The sequence below is a fragment of the Chelonoidis abingdonii genome, chromosome 9 (genome assembly GCF_003597395.2).
Source record: "Chelonoidis abingdonii isolate Lonesome George chromosome 9, CheloAbing_2.0, whole genome shotgun sequence".
In the NCBI taxonomy this organism is placed as follows: domain Eukaryota; kingdom Metazoa; phylum Chordata; order Testudines; family Testudinidae; genus Chelonoidis; species Chelonoidis abingdonii.
The window spans coordinates 56,823,118-56,839,800 of NC_133777.1; the positions used below are offsets into that span (position 1 = coordinate 56,823,118).

The 16,683-nt window shown below is 39.0% G+C and overlaps 1 protein-coding gene and 1 long non-coding RNA gene across 4 annotated transcripts; one reads left to right on the forward strand and one right to left on the reverse strand.

The window, feature by feature from the left end:
• The first annotated feature begins 1,293 nt into the window (after nt 1–1,293).
• TM2D3 (TM2 domain containing 3) lies at nt 1,294–16,125 on the forward strand. 3 transcript variants are annotated; one of them, XM_032779837.2, is made up of 6 exons: nt 1,294–1,474; nt 2,738–2,836; nt 10,286–10,443; nt 10,767–10,941; nt 11,615–11,690; nt 15,999–16,125. In XM_032779837.2, exons 1-6 carry the CDS (start codon nt 1,381–1,383, stop codon nt 16,021–16,023), a joined length of 627 nt encoding a protein of 208 aa, XP_032635728.1. In that variant the 5' UTR covers nt 1,294–1,380; the 3' UTR covers nt 16,024–16,125. The 3 variants fall into 3 exon arrangements, with proteins under 3 accessions (XP_032635728.1, XP_032635717.1, XP_032635709.1); XM_032779826.2 differs by having other exon boundaries at nt 2,741–2,836; nt 14,923–16,125; XM_032779818.2 differs by having other exon boundaries at nt 1,297–1,474; nt 14,923–16,125.
• Nucleotides 6,082–10,279, reverse strand: LOC142047324 (uncharacterized). The gene is made up of 2 exons (XR_012656545.1): nt 9,086–10,279; nt 6,082–6,639 (listed from the first exon to the last, which is right to left on the reverse strand). It is a non-coding gene; the product is annotated as an uncharacterized LOC142047324 (long non-coding RNA).
• Nucleotides 16,126–16,683: the final 558 nt, after the last annotated feature.

A 16,683-nucleotide genomic window follows, 5' to 3' on the forward strand; every position in this document is an offset into this window, starting at 1 on the left:
GAATTCGCTTGTCCCAGTCCTCATCACGTCGCCTGTGTAAGCCGACCCTCCTCGCCTGGCTCTTGCAGGTCCCCGGTTCACCATAGACGCACGAGAATCACAGTGCATCAAGTCCACGTGCGTGTGATCTGCGGCCCTCTAGGCTTGCGGGCGTGCGCGTTTGCCACAGTTCACCCAGTAAAAAAGTGCAAAAAGGGTTGTACTACTGCTTTCAGGAGGGAGGTTGGTGGGCTGTAACTAAACCACCCGTGACAATGTTGTTGCCCCATCAGGCACTGAGAATCTCAACCACCAGAATTCCAGGGGAGATGCGGACCTCGGGGAAGGCACGGGAGCTACCACAGGCCACGCTCTGGAAATTGACCAGCTCGGTGCATGGGACGACCACCGAATCGAAGTCTTAGTAGTCCCGTGACACTCGATTTTTGTACACTCTGTTTTAGAAAACCAGTTTATGTAAAATCAGAATAATCCCATAGTGTAGACGTACCCTCACATGAAGGTGGTGTGAGAAACTGCTCCCTGCAGGAATTAGCTTCATCACATTGCAGTGTTACAGGTAAGCACATCCCTATAGTTTGCAGAGTCATACACATACGTGTGTGTGAAAATGCTATCTGTAGGACCATGCTACCCGCAGCAGTGAAAGGTCTAACTTTGCTAAAAAAGGTATTTCAAGCAGTCTCACAGGTAAAACCAACCTGATAGTTTTCTTTAACAGTGTAACAAGCCTACAAGCAGTATATGGTATAGCTTGCCTTTAGTAAGGCTTTTGATACTGTCTTCCATGACCTTCTCATAAACAAACTATGGAAATGAAACCTAGATGGACATAATGATAAATAAGATGGGCATAACAAGTGGGGTTCTCCAGGGATCAGTTCTGAATATGTTTCTATTCAAAATCTCAATGATTGAGATAATGGCATAGAAATATGAAAACAGTTTTCAAGCATGTACAAATAAAGTAGGATCAATTCAAAATCTTAATGACTGAGAGAATGGCAGAAATATGAAAACAGTTTTCAAGCATGTACAACAAATAAAGCAGCATCTTTTAAGAGTTTTTTACAATCTATACGTATCACTAACTGCTACCGATGGCACATTTCTACACTGAGCAATTTCACTAGAATATAGTGCAATAAACTGCTACCCGTAGGCATTTGCTACATCGGGCAGCAGTTTAATATACTAGCAGCTTCTAGCAATCGATAAGGATCGGAAAATGCTACCAGCAGCACACGCCTACGAGGAGCAATATCCGTCACTGCGCCCGCCGCCTCCTGCCTCAGCAGCTCCTGCCCCACCCGCGCGGGTCGGGTCTACGCGCTCTGCGCCTGCTGGAAAGGGGACGGCGAGGCCCCGGATGAAGCCAAGATGGTGGCACTGGTGGTGTCTGGGCTGTGGGCTTTGAAGCGGCTCTGTAGCGTCGCGCTCTTCGTTTCGCAGCTCTACGTGCTCTCGGGCCGTGGTGAGTGCAGGCGCCAGCCGCCGCCTCAGAGCCACGGAGGGGCCGCGGCACTGCTCGGCTTGGCAAGGCGGCTCCCCGCTGCCCTCCGTACACGCTCCCGCCGGCTTTGCCCTCCCCGGTCGTAGGCCGGTAGGAGCGGCCATTGCGCCCGCGCCGGCGTCCCGTGCGCCCGTCCCGCTGCCCTGGTGTCCGCATGCAGCCGCCCGTGCTGGGCGAGCTCGGGCTGACGGTGCCCGTAGGACTTAGCCCAGCCTGAGCCAGGGCCCTGCCTGCTCTGTGAGAACGTGACCCAGCCCTAGGGACCCGCTTGTCATAAACCAGCGGCCCTTTTTCTCCGTGCTGCTGCGCTGTGTGCTGGGGGTCTGGCTGCCTCTGTGGGGGAAGGGGCTGCATTGTGATGGTGCAGTTAACTAGCAGCATAAACAACAAATGTCAAGTGATATAAAGAAATCATTTTGTACAGTGTATAATTCATCTGTGGACCTCATTGCCACAGGAATCTTGCTGTGGCCAAGAGTTAAGGACTCAAGAAATAATTAGACTTTTATGGGACTAAAGAGAATTTTCAACAAACATTCGGTAGAGTAAAAAGACTTTTAGATGGTGCTGTGTAGATGGAGTCCTTGTCTTGAAAAGTGTTATCATGTTGTTTATAAGGTATTTTGGGTTTCTCAACACAGGCCAGATGTTTTTTCCCATTCTCGTGTGCACCACATACCCTGTGTGATCATGCATTATGGGTATAATTTGTGGGGGGATTTTCCAAATAGTTATGAACGTGAGTAGTCCCACCCCTACTTACACGAGCAGAGTTGAATATTTAGTAAGTGTTTGTTTGCAGAATTGGGGCCATAGTCTCCAGCCAGGTTGGTGGTGCAGTTTTTCTGCTAAAATGGCCAGTGTATTACTTGATGTTTAATTATTTTTATTCTGTAATAGACAGTGTACTGTAATATTTGCATTCCAAATAGTGTAGCTTCCTACTAGGTCACACAAATTTAAAAGTGAAACTGATTAAAATTGATTTTTATTGTCGTAAATGGAGTAAAATGCAAAATCCTGATGAACAAAGTAGGGAAATCTGTGGAGCTTTTTAAATATTAATTTTATTCCAAAGATGATCCTTCATGTCAGGAAGCAGCTTGCTATTTTGTATTAGAGTGCTGGGATTTAACAGTGCTTGAAGACCAGTTAAATTCTAGAATTATTGTATTCTCCTTAAAGGTAACTGAAGTGCATTGAATCTGTTAATTTTTCTTATAGCAGGATCCTTGATGACAACAGAGCACTCAAAACAACAGTTTGTGTCTACAAAAGATGTGACATCTCCAAGTACAAATACTCCATATACTAGAGCAACAGGTACAAGTGTCTGTTCTTCTATAAAAGCTCCTAAGAAAACCATAGATTTATAGATTCCAAGGCCTGAAGGGACTCTTGTGATAATGTAGTCTGACCTCCTATATCACACAGGCCATAGAATTTCCCAAAATAATGCATGCAGCACATCTCTTAGGAAAACATAGTCTTGAATTTTGATTAAAAATAGTTAATGTTAGAGAATCCACCACATCCCTTGATAAACTGTTCCAATGATATCCATACAAGCCTTTTCCCTAGTAGTCCTGAATTTAATAGCAAAATTCTTGAATTCTAGTATTAGAAAACAAAATACTCTGTACAGTTAATCATTAAAAGGTACACTGCACTGTGTGGGTATGTCTACATTGCAGTTAGATATCCACAGCTGGTCAGCACCAGCTGACTTGGGCTTGTGCGGCTTGGGCTAAAGAGGTTTTTTTAATTGTGGTATAGAAGCTGGGGCTCAGGGTCCAGCCCAAACTGTGGGACTCTCTAATTCATGGGGTCCTAGAAGCCCAAGCTCAGTGTCTACGCTACAGTTAAACAGCCCCTTAGCCTGATAGCCCCGAGCCTGAGTCAGGTGGCACAGGCAAGACGTGGGTTTTTAATTGCAGTGTAGACGTACCCTGAGGCACCATGAATTATTTTCCAGAAGACCATAACTGCTAGTTAGGGTTGTGTAAATGAAAAACCCATCCATGCAAACCCCACATGATAATTTAAGGGAACCTACATTCACAGACTTGACACCTGCATGTCATATTAGCCATTCAGTGACACTCCATGCTTCCACACAGGTTGAATATAAAAACAATGATTTTTTTTTTTAACCCAAAAACCTAAAATGTTGGAAATTTTTATTTGAATCTGATTTTTTTGTTTACATAGATTTTTTTTTCCTTTTTAAAAGTAAACCTATTTAAAATTACATTACAGTAGATTGTCAATTTGAAATCTGTTAACTAGTTTTATTAAATAAAAGATTCAAGAAAAAGTTTGCTACTGAAGTTTTAAAAAAAAGTAAAGTCCACTGAACTGGTGGAAGTCACTTTTGAAGTGCTAAGCCAGCTTTTGACAGCAGCAGCCTTTTGTGCAGGCACAGAGAATATTTTCTTCATTTGAGTTCATACAACTAGTTCAGTTCAATGACTTGCTTATTCAAAGTTGAGAAACTGATTGGGAATTGAAAAAGCAGGAAATTCTGTTTTCCTTAGAATCTAGGAATAAAAGAAGGTGTTAGAGGATGAGCTCTACTAGTTCTAAAATATTGATGGCAATGTTGACTAAGGACAATCAGTACAATTCACTATTTACAGATAATACGTCCTTTGTGTAATAAATCAGCTTTAAATGCAAAATATGCTTTGATACATTTTTTCTTATGCAAATTAAAAGCAGTCTTATTTAATAGAAAATTTTAAAACGATGTTTTTATGCATTTTTAATTTAATTCCAATTTCTATCGAAATGCAGATTGGGACAAAGCATGAGTAAAAATTAATCTAGTAAATAAGAGATGTCATTCATAATGTTTACAAGTGAAAAAGTAAATTTAAGAATCTGAAAACATTAAGCTATAACATTTCTTAAATGTGTATAGACATAGTGTATCGTTCTGATTACCAAAAAGAAGTTTGAAATATAGTATAAAGGCTATATTAAGATGCAAATCAACACGTTTTAATGGTTAGCTACCAATGAGAATCAACCTTCATTTAAAAAGAATAGGAGTACTTGTGGCACCTTAGAGACTAACAAATTTATTGTAGCATAAGCTTTGTGTCCATTTTGTGTCTGATTTATGTCCATTTATTCTTTTACGTAGAGACTGTCCAGTTTGGCCAGTGTACATGTCAGAGGGGCATTGCTGGCACATGATGGCATATATCACATTGGTAGATGTGCAGGTGAACGAGCCTCTGATAGTGTGGCTGATGGTATTCAGGGGATACCATCATAGGACCTAATCAAATCACTCTCACAGATCTTGGGAGACAGGCCAGTCCTTGCTTACACACACACCCCCCCCCAAACCTGAAGCAAATACTCACCAGCAACCACACAACAAAAACACTAATCCAGGAACCTATCCTTGCAACCGTTGTCAACTCTGCCCACATATCTATTTAGGGGATACTATCATAGGACCTAATCACATCAGGCATACTATCAGAGGCTTATTCACCTGCACATCTACCAATGTGATATATACCATCATGTGCCAGCAATGCCCCTCTGCCATGTACAGTGGCCAAACCAGACATTCTCTACATAAAAGAATAAATGGACATAAATCAGACATCAAGAATTATAACATTCAAAAACCAGTTGGAGAACACTTCAATCTCCCTAGCCACTCGATTACAGACCTAAAAGTTGCAATATTACAACAAAAAAAACTTCAAAGCAGACTCCAACTGTCCATGAATTGGAATTAATTTGCAAATTGGACACCATTAAATCAGGTTTGAATAAAGAATGGGAGTGGATGGGCCATTACACAAAGTAAAACTATTCCCCATGCTTATCTTCCCTCCCACCCACAGTTCCTTATGTCCTTGTCGAGTGCTGGAAATGAGCCATTTTCATTACCACTACAAACAGTTATTTTTCTCTCCTGCTGACAACAGCTCACTTTAGCTGATCACTCTCCTTATAATGTGTATGATAACATCCATTGTTTCGTATTTACTGTGTGTGTATATATCTTCCTTCTGTATTTTCCACTACATGCATCCGATGAGTGAGCTGTAGCCCACGAAAGCTTATGCTACAATAAATTTGTTAGTCTCTAAGGTGCTACAAGTACTCCTGTCCTTTTTGCGGATACAGACTAACACGACTACTATTCTGAAACCTTCATTTAGGAAAACAGCTAAAGGATGCATGCAAAACAAGATTAACATTGATGTAAATCTTGAATAAAATCAGGTATTTTAATTGCTTCACTGTGCCTCCATAAGAATCTGCTTCCACCTCACACCCAATTTAAAAATAGGTAATTCATTGTTATGCAAAACTTCAACTCCAATCTCCACAGTATTTACATACTTTATATTCACAAATGTGCAGTGGGTAAGCGTGTGATAACTTAGGTGTTTTGTGGAGAAAGTATGAGCTTAGAATTAAGTTTTCTGGATGTGAGTTGGAAATGGGTTCCTTGGGGATGGGCGGAATAGGCCAGTGAGTGGCTAATGTGATGTGTGGATGTTGGCATTTATGAAATAAATAAGATACACCACTCCTTGAATGCTACATGCAGTTCTGGTTGCCCCATCTGAAAAAAAGGTATATTACAGTTACAATTAGAAGAGGTTCAGAGAAGGGTAACAAAAATGATTAAGGGTATGGAACATCTTCAATATAAGGAGATTTTTAAGACTGTGGCTTCTAAGATGAATAAAGAGATGACTGAGTGGGGTATGACAAAGGTCTATAAAATCATGCATGGTATGGAGAAAGTGAATAGGGAAGTGTTATTTACCCCTTCATATAACACAAGAACCAGGGCTGCCCAATGAAATTAATAGGTAGCCATGTTTAAAACAAATAGAAGAAAGTATTTCACACAATGTACAATCATCCTGTGGCATTCATTGCCATGGTATATTGTGAAGGCCAATAGCTGGATTCAAAAAAACAATTAGATACATTCATGGAGGATAGGTCAATGAATGGCTGTTTCCCATTCACTATGTTTAGCGAAACCTCTGACTGACAGAACCTGGCTCTGGATGACAGGATGGATCACTTGATAATTGCCCTGTTCTGTTGATTTCCTCTGAAGCATCTGGCACTGGCTGCTGTTGGAAGACAGGAAACTGGGTTATATGGACCATTGGTCTGACTCAGCATAGCCATTCTTATATTTACACATTCTTAAGATCCCCTTAACACAAATAACTTCTGTTAGCACCTAAAGACCCCAACTGAAATCAGCCCCATTGCACAAATGTAATAAGATAGTTCTGCCTCAGAAGGCTTACAGTCTAAACAGAGAAGAACAGATAAAGGTAGGAGACAAGACACATGCAGACATGGTTAGAGTGACTTGGCCAGGATCACACAGCAGGTCCATAGTAGAGCCACATATAGAACCAAGGTCTCTTACTGATCATTTTTCTGCTTTTCTGGGTTTGCATAGGTAGTGCCCTTGGGGAGGCTTGGATGAACAATAAACTTGGTGGACGGGAGAGCACAGTGGCAGGTCCCAGCCAGTGAACTATAAATTAAGTGTAAAATGTGCTACTGTTAATAACTGGCATTTATGACTCTAGTATAAGAAGCAGAAGTCGTGTTAAAAAGTTATGTCATTTTTACACTTGTAGCTTGAGTGTTTATGGAAGAGAGTAAAAGTGTCCAATCTGACTAGTAATTTAACAGTAATAAAAAGTTATTCATAGTTCAGTTCCCTTACTAATATGATGTCAGATAACCAGGCTCAATCAGTTTATTAAGTTTACAGAAAGTTTAATATACTACCGATACGGGGAACAATCTTAGTGTTTACATCTTTCATCTGTTCCAAAATATTAGCTCAATTCTGCTTCTGTTTATATTCTTCTTGTTTACAACAGATCGAAGATTCCACAAGTTCTAGTGCATTACCAAAGACTGTACACCCTTCCTCTATTTAGTACTGTATATATTTTATAGACGACAAAGACATCTCTACCAGCCATACCTAGCACATTGTTCGTATTTGGCAAGACTCAACAGAATATCCATCTTATTCTGACAGATGATACACATGCGAAGGAAAGAACGGTTACAGCAGGTTAACACCAAGTAAATTTCCACAAGAAATCTATTGTCAATACAAAGCATTCTGAGAGTACATTTTATAGTTATACGACTTAGCATGACTATACAGCATTCTGAAAATATGATATTGGCTAATAGAACTCTGTAAATATGTTTGAGATCTTAATGTTTAAACACTTTGAGGTCTTTGGATAGATATATTGGTTCATGATTTTCATCATGGCAAAAAGTTAAGGTAACAAAACAGAACCGTGTGTCACTCCACTAAAGCTAGTGGTGGTTAATGTATTAAATCTCAAAAAGGGCTGAGATGTCAGAACTTTACAGACAGCACAGAATTATTTAGGTTAGTCAAAACCAGAGAAGACCATGAAGAGTATTAAATGAAGCTGAGTCAATGAAGAACACACTGGATGATGAAATTGTTTTGTGAACACTGGAGGGAAAATTTTAAACTACCCAGACACATTCTAATTACTTATTCTAAATTATCTCTGTTAACTGGAGATGGGGGAGAAAGACCTGGATGTCATTTTGAACAGCTCACTGCTCATCAGCAGTCATAAAAGCAAACAGTGTTAGAATGCCTAAGGAACAGGATGGATAATATGGAAAATTCTATCCCATTATATAAATCAGTAATGTAACCTGTAATACTGTATTCAGTTCTGGTCACCCCATCTCAAAAAGGATAAGTAGAAACTACGGGGATATGTATTTTCTGTTTCTCATGATACAAGCCCTTTGCTATTTAATATTTTTATTAATGTGAAATAAAATCACTACTGATAAAGTTTTCAAATGACACAGTTTGGGTGAGTGGTAAATAATGAAGAAGATAGATCACTGATATAGAGCAATCTGGATCACTTGGTAAGCTGTCAGCTGTAAAGTTGTTCATCTAGGAACCAAGAATGTAGGCCAGACTTACGTGATGGAGGACTTCATCCTGGGAAGCAGTGACTCTGAAAAGGACTTGAGGGTCCTGGTGGATAATCAGCTGAGCGTAAGCTCCCAAGGCAATGCTGTGGCCAAAATTGTTTTTTATGATCCTTGGATGCATAAACAGGAATCTCAAACAGGAGTAGGGTTATTGCTATCTCTGTATTGAGATTAATATGACAGCTACTGGAATAGTGTGTCTTGTTCTGGTGTCCACAATTTAAGAAGGTTGTTGATAAATTGGAGAGGGTTCAGAGAAGAGCCAGGAGAACAATTAAAGGAGTGGAGAACATGCCTTACAGTTCAAAGAGTTCAATCTATTTAGCTTAACAAAAAGGGTTAAGGGGTGACTTGATTACAGTCTGTAAGTGCTTATGTGGGGGACAAATATTTGCTAATGGGCTCTTCAGTCTAGCAGACAAAGGTATAACAAGATCTAATGGCTAGAAGTTGAAACTAGACACATTCAGACTTTAAATAAGGTGTGTGTATATATATATATTTTTTTAACAATGAGGGCAATTAATAATTGAAACAACTTACCAAGGTTTGTGGTGGCTTCTCTATCACTGGCAATTTTTAAATCAAGATTACATGTTTTTCTAAAAGAGATGCTTTTAGAAACAGGAATTAATTCAAGAACGTTCTATGGACTGTGTTATGCAAGATATCAGACTAGAGGATCACGGTGATCCCTTCTGGTCTTGGGCACTGTTCATCTAAAACAAAAGGACATTCAGTTAAATTGAATGGTGCCAAATTCATAACTTTACAGAAAGTGGATTATTTTTATGTAGTGCATAATTAGATAGGATTTTATTGTATGAGATATTACTGAGGCTTAAAACATAGCCTGGTTTGGGGGGGAAAAAAAAAGAAAAAAGGATTCCATGTTTATATGGATAATAAGCATCCAAAGTTAGATCTGTAAAATATTTAAATGGCTTTGGAAGGAATATAAACCTTCAGGCTTCAGGTTATAAACTGACCTTTGATGATCTTAGGATAAGAAGAAATTTCCCCTGGGACAGATTATCCCATAGTGGGCAAGGGTCAGATTTGGCTCTGTGGTGTGAGCTGGGAGGTATGGGGAAGGAGAGTGTTGGGATGTGTCAGTGCTTTGCCCACTACTGAAAACACCCACCTATTAATTTTGGTGCTCCCCACAACACAGACCACTTCATTCTGCTCTTCCTCCAATTGATTTAGACTCTCCTACTGGTTCTTCACACACAACTGATGCAGACCATGGAGGGAGGGGGAAGACTGGCATCAGGATCTTAATCCATTTCCCAGGTTTGCAGGTGACAGATATGAGGGGGAGGAATCTTCACTCCCTGCAGGAGGTCACAGGAGTTGATGCTCTCCAATCTGTGCTTGTGTGCTCCAGCTCTGTGCTTTCAGGAGGGAGCTGTGGCTGATAGACCAGGTGTCTCAGAAGGTGGAGCTGATGGCATGGTGGGACAAGATAGCAATGGACTTATAAATGCTGTTATATGGTGTATGGCCAATGCTGGCTGCTGCTGAGCTCTGCTGCAGGGTTCTTCCTTCTGAAGCATCTGATACTGGTTGCTGTTAGAGATGGGATGCCTTAATATATGAGATACTGGTTTATGTTAGCTGTAAGTGGAGAGTATTTTATTATGAAATTATTTAAAGTAACAAACGGTAGAAGTGTGTGCCTATACTGTAGTGTAGGTGATGCTGAAGCTCTTATTTTTAACATATCCTTTCACCCTTCAGAGACTACGGAGATTCCATCTTACGTGAGTAAGTGTCCCAGCAATGGGCTGTGCAGCAAATTGCCTCCAGACTGCATGACATGTAAAACAAACTTCTCCTGCGTATATGGGAAGCCAGCCACTTTTGATTGCAAGATTAAGCCACAAATTCATTGTGTTGTAAGTAATTAACCTATTTCTTTGTAGCTGGAATTTGTCAGTTGTTAAAGGTACAGTGTAGTTTAAATTAAGTCCTAAAACTCATAAATATTTACAAAACAAATTTCTAGGCATAAATACAGTTACCTGGAAAGTATAATTATTTCTTTAACACTTCTCTAGTATTCATTACCCAACTATCTAAGTGCTGAATATAATGTATCATCTTGTTGTTCTGTCTTTGCACAGCAGTGAAATCTGCGAGGATTATTTATTTATATCCTGTGAAACATTCTTGATATAATATTTAAGATTATTTACATTGATAATACCCTTCTTTATAGGATCAGAGAAACAATGAAGTGGAGAACTTCACAATCAACATGACTTGCCAGTTTTGCTGGCAGCTTGAACCTACTGATTATGTGTGTACCAGTTCTACAAGTTGCATGACAGTCTCTTGTCCAAGACAACGATATAATGCCAATTGTACAGTGCACGATCATATTCATTGTCTAGGTAAGTTGGTCTACGAATGAATGGTTTAGAGAGGATTCTTCAGTGAAGAATTCTTGAACATACGTTTGTTCAGTGTAGTGGATAAACCTGCATATAACTTATTTCAATGTCTAGTTTGTTTTGGTTGAGATATTGTGCGTTGTTTAGTTTCACTTTCTGGTCTGACACTTAATATTTTAAAATTATGATATGATGCTTAGAACTATTGTTTCAACAGTACAACAGTAGTCTTACATTAGGGTTATTGGGAGTGTTTTCTCTCCTGTGTTTACTTTCTTCAATGGAATTATTTAATGCAATGTCAACAGAATTTGCATTGAGGTGTTATTTATGGCACAAATTAAAAACATTCTGTCAATTAACATTTGAAATCACAAGAAATTTAATATAGGGTCTAAATCAATAGACTTGGCTCTTGATTTTCCTTAAGTTGGTGGTGCTTTGGTGGAAACCCATCTAGGAAAGTATAGGAAATGGAGACAGTGTTCAGGCTTTCATACTGTGGTCTCATCAGAAAAGACAGGTTGAGTTACTGATGCTATTTAAATGCAGAACAGATATTTGTTGTGAAGAGTAATTTGGCATATTTGCACCTCAGATTTCAGTTCCTGAGTCAATCTTTGGCCTTTGTTCATGGCATCAGGATTTGAATGTATTTAATTTCTCTTCTCAGGTAATCGTGTCTTTCCTAAGATGCTTTACTGCAACTGGACTGGAGGCTATAAATGGTCTACAGCCTTGGCACTAAGGTAGACTCAAAGTATTGCAGAACTTCAAGTGCAAATTACATATGAATGCCTTTCGTTAAATGGAAAAAGAATGAGGAGTACTTGTGGCACCTCAGAGACTAACAAATTTATTTGAGCATAAGCTTTTGTGGGCTTCGGATGCATGCAGTGGAAGATACAATAGGAAGATATATGCATGCATAGAAAACATGGAAAAAATGGGTGTTACCATACCAACTGGAACGAGAGTAATTAATTAAGGTGAGCTATTAGGTGAGTTATCAGCAGAAGGAAAAAAACTTCTGTAGTGATAATTACAATGGCCCATTTCCAACAGTTGACAAGAAGGTGTGAGTAACAGTACGGGAAAAAATTTAGCACGGGGAAACAGTTTTTACTTTGTATAATGACCCATCCACTTCCAGTCTTTATTCAAGCGTAATTTAATGGTGTCTAGTTTGCAAATGAATTCTAATTCTGCAGTTTCTTGTTTGAGGTTTTTTGTTGACAGTCATATTGCATTGAGATCTTAATAGTGCCAAGCGAGTGAAGTGTTCTCCAAGTTTTTGAATGTTATAATTCTTGACATCTGATTGTGTCCTTTATCTTTGCTAGGTTTCTGTTGGCCAATGTCCTTGCAGAAAGCATTGCTGGCACATGATGCAATATCACATGGTAGATGCAGGTGAATTGACCTCTGGTTTAGTGTGGCTATATGATAAGCTCTATATGTTACGAGAACTGCAGAATTGGATATTTGCAAACTAGACCTTAAATTAGGCTTGAACGAAGACTGTGAGGGTGGGTCTTATACCAAAGTAAAAACTTTCCATGCTAATTTCTCTTCTCACTACTGTTACTCACACCTCTTGTTAACTGTTGGAAATGGCCATCCTGACTATCATTACTGTTAGAGAGCTTATTTCTTCCCTCTTCCCTTTGCCTGTTCTTTTTGCTAATGAACAGGAGAGCACACAATACCCGAAGTTCCGAAGTTGCAAACAATTCTGATGTTGATTGGGGTGAACTTTCAAGCAAGCTTAAATTTTTAAGTTCCTTTTCCTTATTTTCGAAATCCCAACTTACTTCTTGTTTGCCCTAATTATATCAGTATATATTTCAAGCTGATACCTTAACCAATCATTCTACTAAAAATTACCTTAACCAATCCTAACGCTATCATGTACATGTATTAGCTAACCATATTAATCCCGCCACCTTAATTAGTTTACACCTAGCAAAATTAAGTATCAGAGAGGTAGCCTGTTAGTCTGGATCTGCAAAAGCAGCAGAGAATCCTTGCGGCACCTATAAGGACTAACAGAACGTTTTTGAGGTGCCAGCTTTCGTGGGTGAATACCCACTTTGTTCCAGACGCAGGAAGTGTTGCGTTCTGACGAGCGTGGGTATTCACCCACGAAAGCTCACGCCTCCAAAACATGGTCTGTTAGGTTCCTATAAGGGTGCCGCAGGATTCTCTTTGCTGCTTAGGCAAAATTAATTACTACAGCAGGACAGAGAAACAATTACAGAACCAGACAGAGACCATGCAATTAAAGCATACAAAAACATACAGAGATAGATTTCACAACTACATCTATACAGACATGAAGGGTTCTTCTCCAGCTGTGTCTATTGATAAGTGAGTTCTTGCCAGATAGGATGCGATCAAACTAAGTTTCCTTTTACATCTTTTAGGCTCTTCCCTTTCTCTGGAGGTGATAGATCGAACCTTCCTAACAATCCCAGATTGCCTTATTTTAATATGACTAGTTTGGAATGTGAGGACGTGACCATACATTTCCCGGTTTGAGGCCTGGTTCTTTAGCAGCCATAAACTGTCACAGTAAGAGAAGGCCACTACACGGACAGTGATTTTTGATTCTTTCTTTTATACCTCTATAACTAGCTAAGTAATAAAAATACACCTAAAATGTTAAAATATAGGCCTTTGCAGACAGGCCTGAATATCTATATCCTAACAATTACAAAAATTTTTTTTTCTCCTGCTGAAAATAGCTCACCTTAATTACTCTCGTTGCAATTGGTATGGGAATACCCATTTTTTCATGTTCTCTGTGTATATCTATCTTCCTACTGTATTTTCCACTGCATGCATCCGATGAAGTGGGTTTTAGCCCATGAAAACTTTTATGCTCAAATAAATTTGTGGTCTATTCAAAAGCATCCGGCGATCTGGATTTGGCCCATGGTTCACTTAGCCTCTACACGCAAGGGTAGCCAATAGCTGTGAATACAGCAATTCCTTTTCTCACACAGTTTAATGAGCAATGAAACAGCTAACAATGTTGAGATGTAAATTATCATCGAGCAACTGAGATGAATGAGGCAGTTGACTCTTTCAGAGTTGTTCCAGACTTGGGTAGATGTTATTACGCTGGTTACAGCTGGCTTATGACAGGTATCAACTCTTTTTAAAAGAGAACTGAGATGACTGCTAGGAAGAGGTGCCAGTATGCTATACTGTTAAACCAGACTGTAACTTTTGGTTCTTCACACACTAAGCACCAAAGCATTGTACTCACTGTGGTGGTTTGGATGTTGTTACAGGATCTCAATATATTTGTACAACTTGACTGTGAAACAAGAATTATTTCCTTTAAAAAAAATAAAAAAATTAATTCAGAAGTCCCCTAAAAGGTGAATTATATAAGGGCTGATATGAGAGCCTGTACTACTTGATTTATCATAAGTTATGTGAACAAAAAAAGTAATAGACATTTTGTTAGAAAACTGATCTGACATGCTCTCTTTTGGAGCTAGAACCATTCCCTTCTCTGCCTGCATCTGGAGACACTAAGCTTAGTTTACCCAAACACCACAAGAGCAGAGTCTCCTCCTCTCTCGAGCGTTTTCCAGCCTCTGCCAGTTCAGGAAACTTGGAGCCCAAAGTCAGAGCAGCCCACTGGCCAACTTTATTATTATGAAAAGAAGCTTAAAATAACATAAATTATTTCATATCTTGTATCTGCAGAGTTTCACAAAAGACTTGGATAAATATTTTAAATTAAGAACTAGTGCTTTTTAATACATATTTCTATCAAAAACATTTTTACCACTGTTGCTTTTAAAGTCCTCTAGCCACTTTGCATAAGATATTCATAGTTTCCTGACCCTATATGATATGATATAAAATTACTATCAGTGTGCTGTAAATATTTAAAGCTGAGTTGACATCCAAATTCGGGATTCTCCACAACTATTTTAATGAATTGTTATGTTGTATTCCTAGCATCACCCTTGGTGGATTTGGAGCAGATCGCTTCTACCTGGGCCAGTGGAGGGAAGGTCTGGGCAAACTCTTCAGCTTTGGTGGATTGGGAATATGGACCCTAATAGATGTGCTACTAATAGGAGTTGGATACGTGGGGCCTGCAGATGGATCTCTCTACATTTAAGTACACACAAAACATGCTTCAGAGAAGGATCAAGTTTGGGAAAAGGCCTAAAAAACACTGTAGAAATTAGTCCTTAATGGTAGAACTAGGAACACATTCCCTGTGTGCACATATTTTAATGTACAGTATCTGTACTTAGCCTGCCTTGAACTAAGGTAAAATAAATGAATGGATCACTGAACAGTGTTTGTTTGTAATTAATTTCCTGTGGCTTGCAAGTACTGTTTTTTTCTATGAAAAAAGTTTAAGTTGCACAGCTAAACAAGTTGACTACTGTTCCTGAAGAAAATATAAACTAATTAAAATATTAAATTAAGAATTGCTTACTTCGTATTTGTATGTTATCTGAATTTAGCTATCTAACTAGCTTCCCTAAATATGCTAGCAAGATTTTTTTTTTTTTCATGTTTATGGCAAGATAAAGTGCTTTTGTAAACCTAAACCTATTTGGGCAATATGTAGATTGCCAACTATTGTAATCTTAATTACATGTAGTTTCTCTTCTGCTTTTCACTTTGGGATATCACAAACTTAATTTTTCTGCTGTCATTGTAAAGTACACTGTAGGACTCTTTCCAGCGTGATGGTGTTTCTGCTTGGCCTTGACCTCAGAGCGCATTGTATATGGGTTAATTTTTGTGCTCTCAGAATTACAGGGTGTTAAAATTAAATCCAAAAAGGAGATCTGGTGATTAACTTATCAGCTGAAGATTTGGTAAGAAAGTATTTTCTTATTGAAATGTTGTCTGATGTTTACTTATACTAGCCTTCAGTGACATTATGGAAACATTCTAGAAGGCTGTAACATTTTTTTTCTGATTTTTTTTTTTTTTTAAATTAGGCAATTCATATTTTCAACTTTTTTGGTTTTTTTAAGTCTTACCTCTCACCTACATGTCCTCTTTCCAAGGTCCTCTATAGCAATCCAGTCTTAAATCATGTGGCAAGACTCCTTGGCTTCTGCAGTACTAAACTGCACTACACTGAAAACTGTCAGTTGGATAAACGTACATTGAATTAAATATGATGGAAATTAATGGAAGTGTTTTTATTTTCTATTCAGTTTATTTCTTGCTGCCCCTCTTTCAATCTATACATGCATCTGGAAAGGGGAGAGGAGGAAAATAGTAATGCTATTGGCAGCTCTGCCTGCAAAATAAACTTCACCTGTGTAAGCTGCTCTTTTACAGTTGATTTGTGCAGATTCTATGAGCTCCACTATATTTGGCTTCCCCTTGCTAGGACTTGAATATGCTCTTAGGCTCCATTGGGCTTCTTCGGCATGGTTCCTTTTATTTAAGGGGAAAGAAGTGGTGATATATTTCAAATGCCACCATTTTTCTTTAGCACAGTGAGATGTCACTCACAGTAAACTACAGATCTGTGTTCCTCCCAGTTCTTACAGGCGCAATGAAATTAGTTCAAATGGCAACTTTAATGAAGGTATCCATTGACAATATTTTCCTGAGATGAATGGGCAGGTCACACCTGTCAGAGCTGCTGTTCCAGAGTTTCCACAGAGTTACTGATATTGCTGAGTTGGGAACACATGGTTTACATTTTTGAGGCTTTGTGACTAAACTGGCACTAACTTT

What these genes read in the sequence shown, in the direction of transcription:
- TM2D3 (XM_032779818.2), top strand. Translation starts at nt 1,381, where the DNA reads ATGGTGGCACTGGTGGTGTCTGGGCTGTGGGCTTTGAAGCGGCTCTGT. An exon ending in CTACGTGCTCTCGGGCCGTG is followed by an intron (nt 1,475 to 2,737) that starts GTGAGTGCAGGC and finishes TTTTTCTTATAG; the next exon opens with CAGGATCCTTGATGACAACA. An exon ending in AGCCACAAATTCATTGTGTT is followed by an intron (nt 10,444 to 10,766) that starts GTAAGTAATTAA and finishes CCTTCTTTATAG; the next exon opens with GATCAGAGAAACAATGAAGT.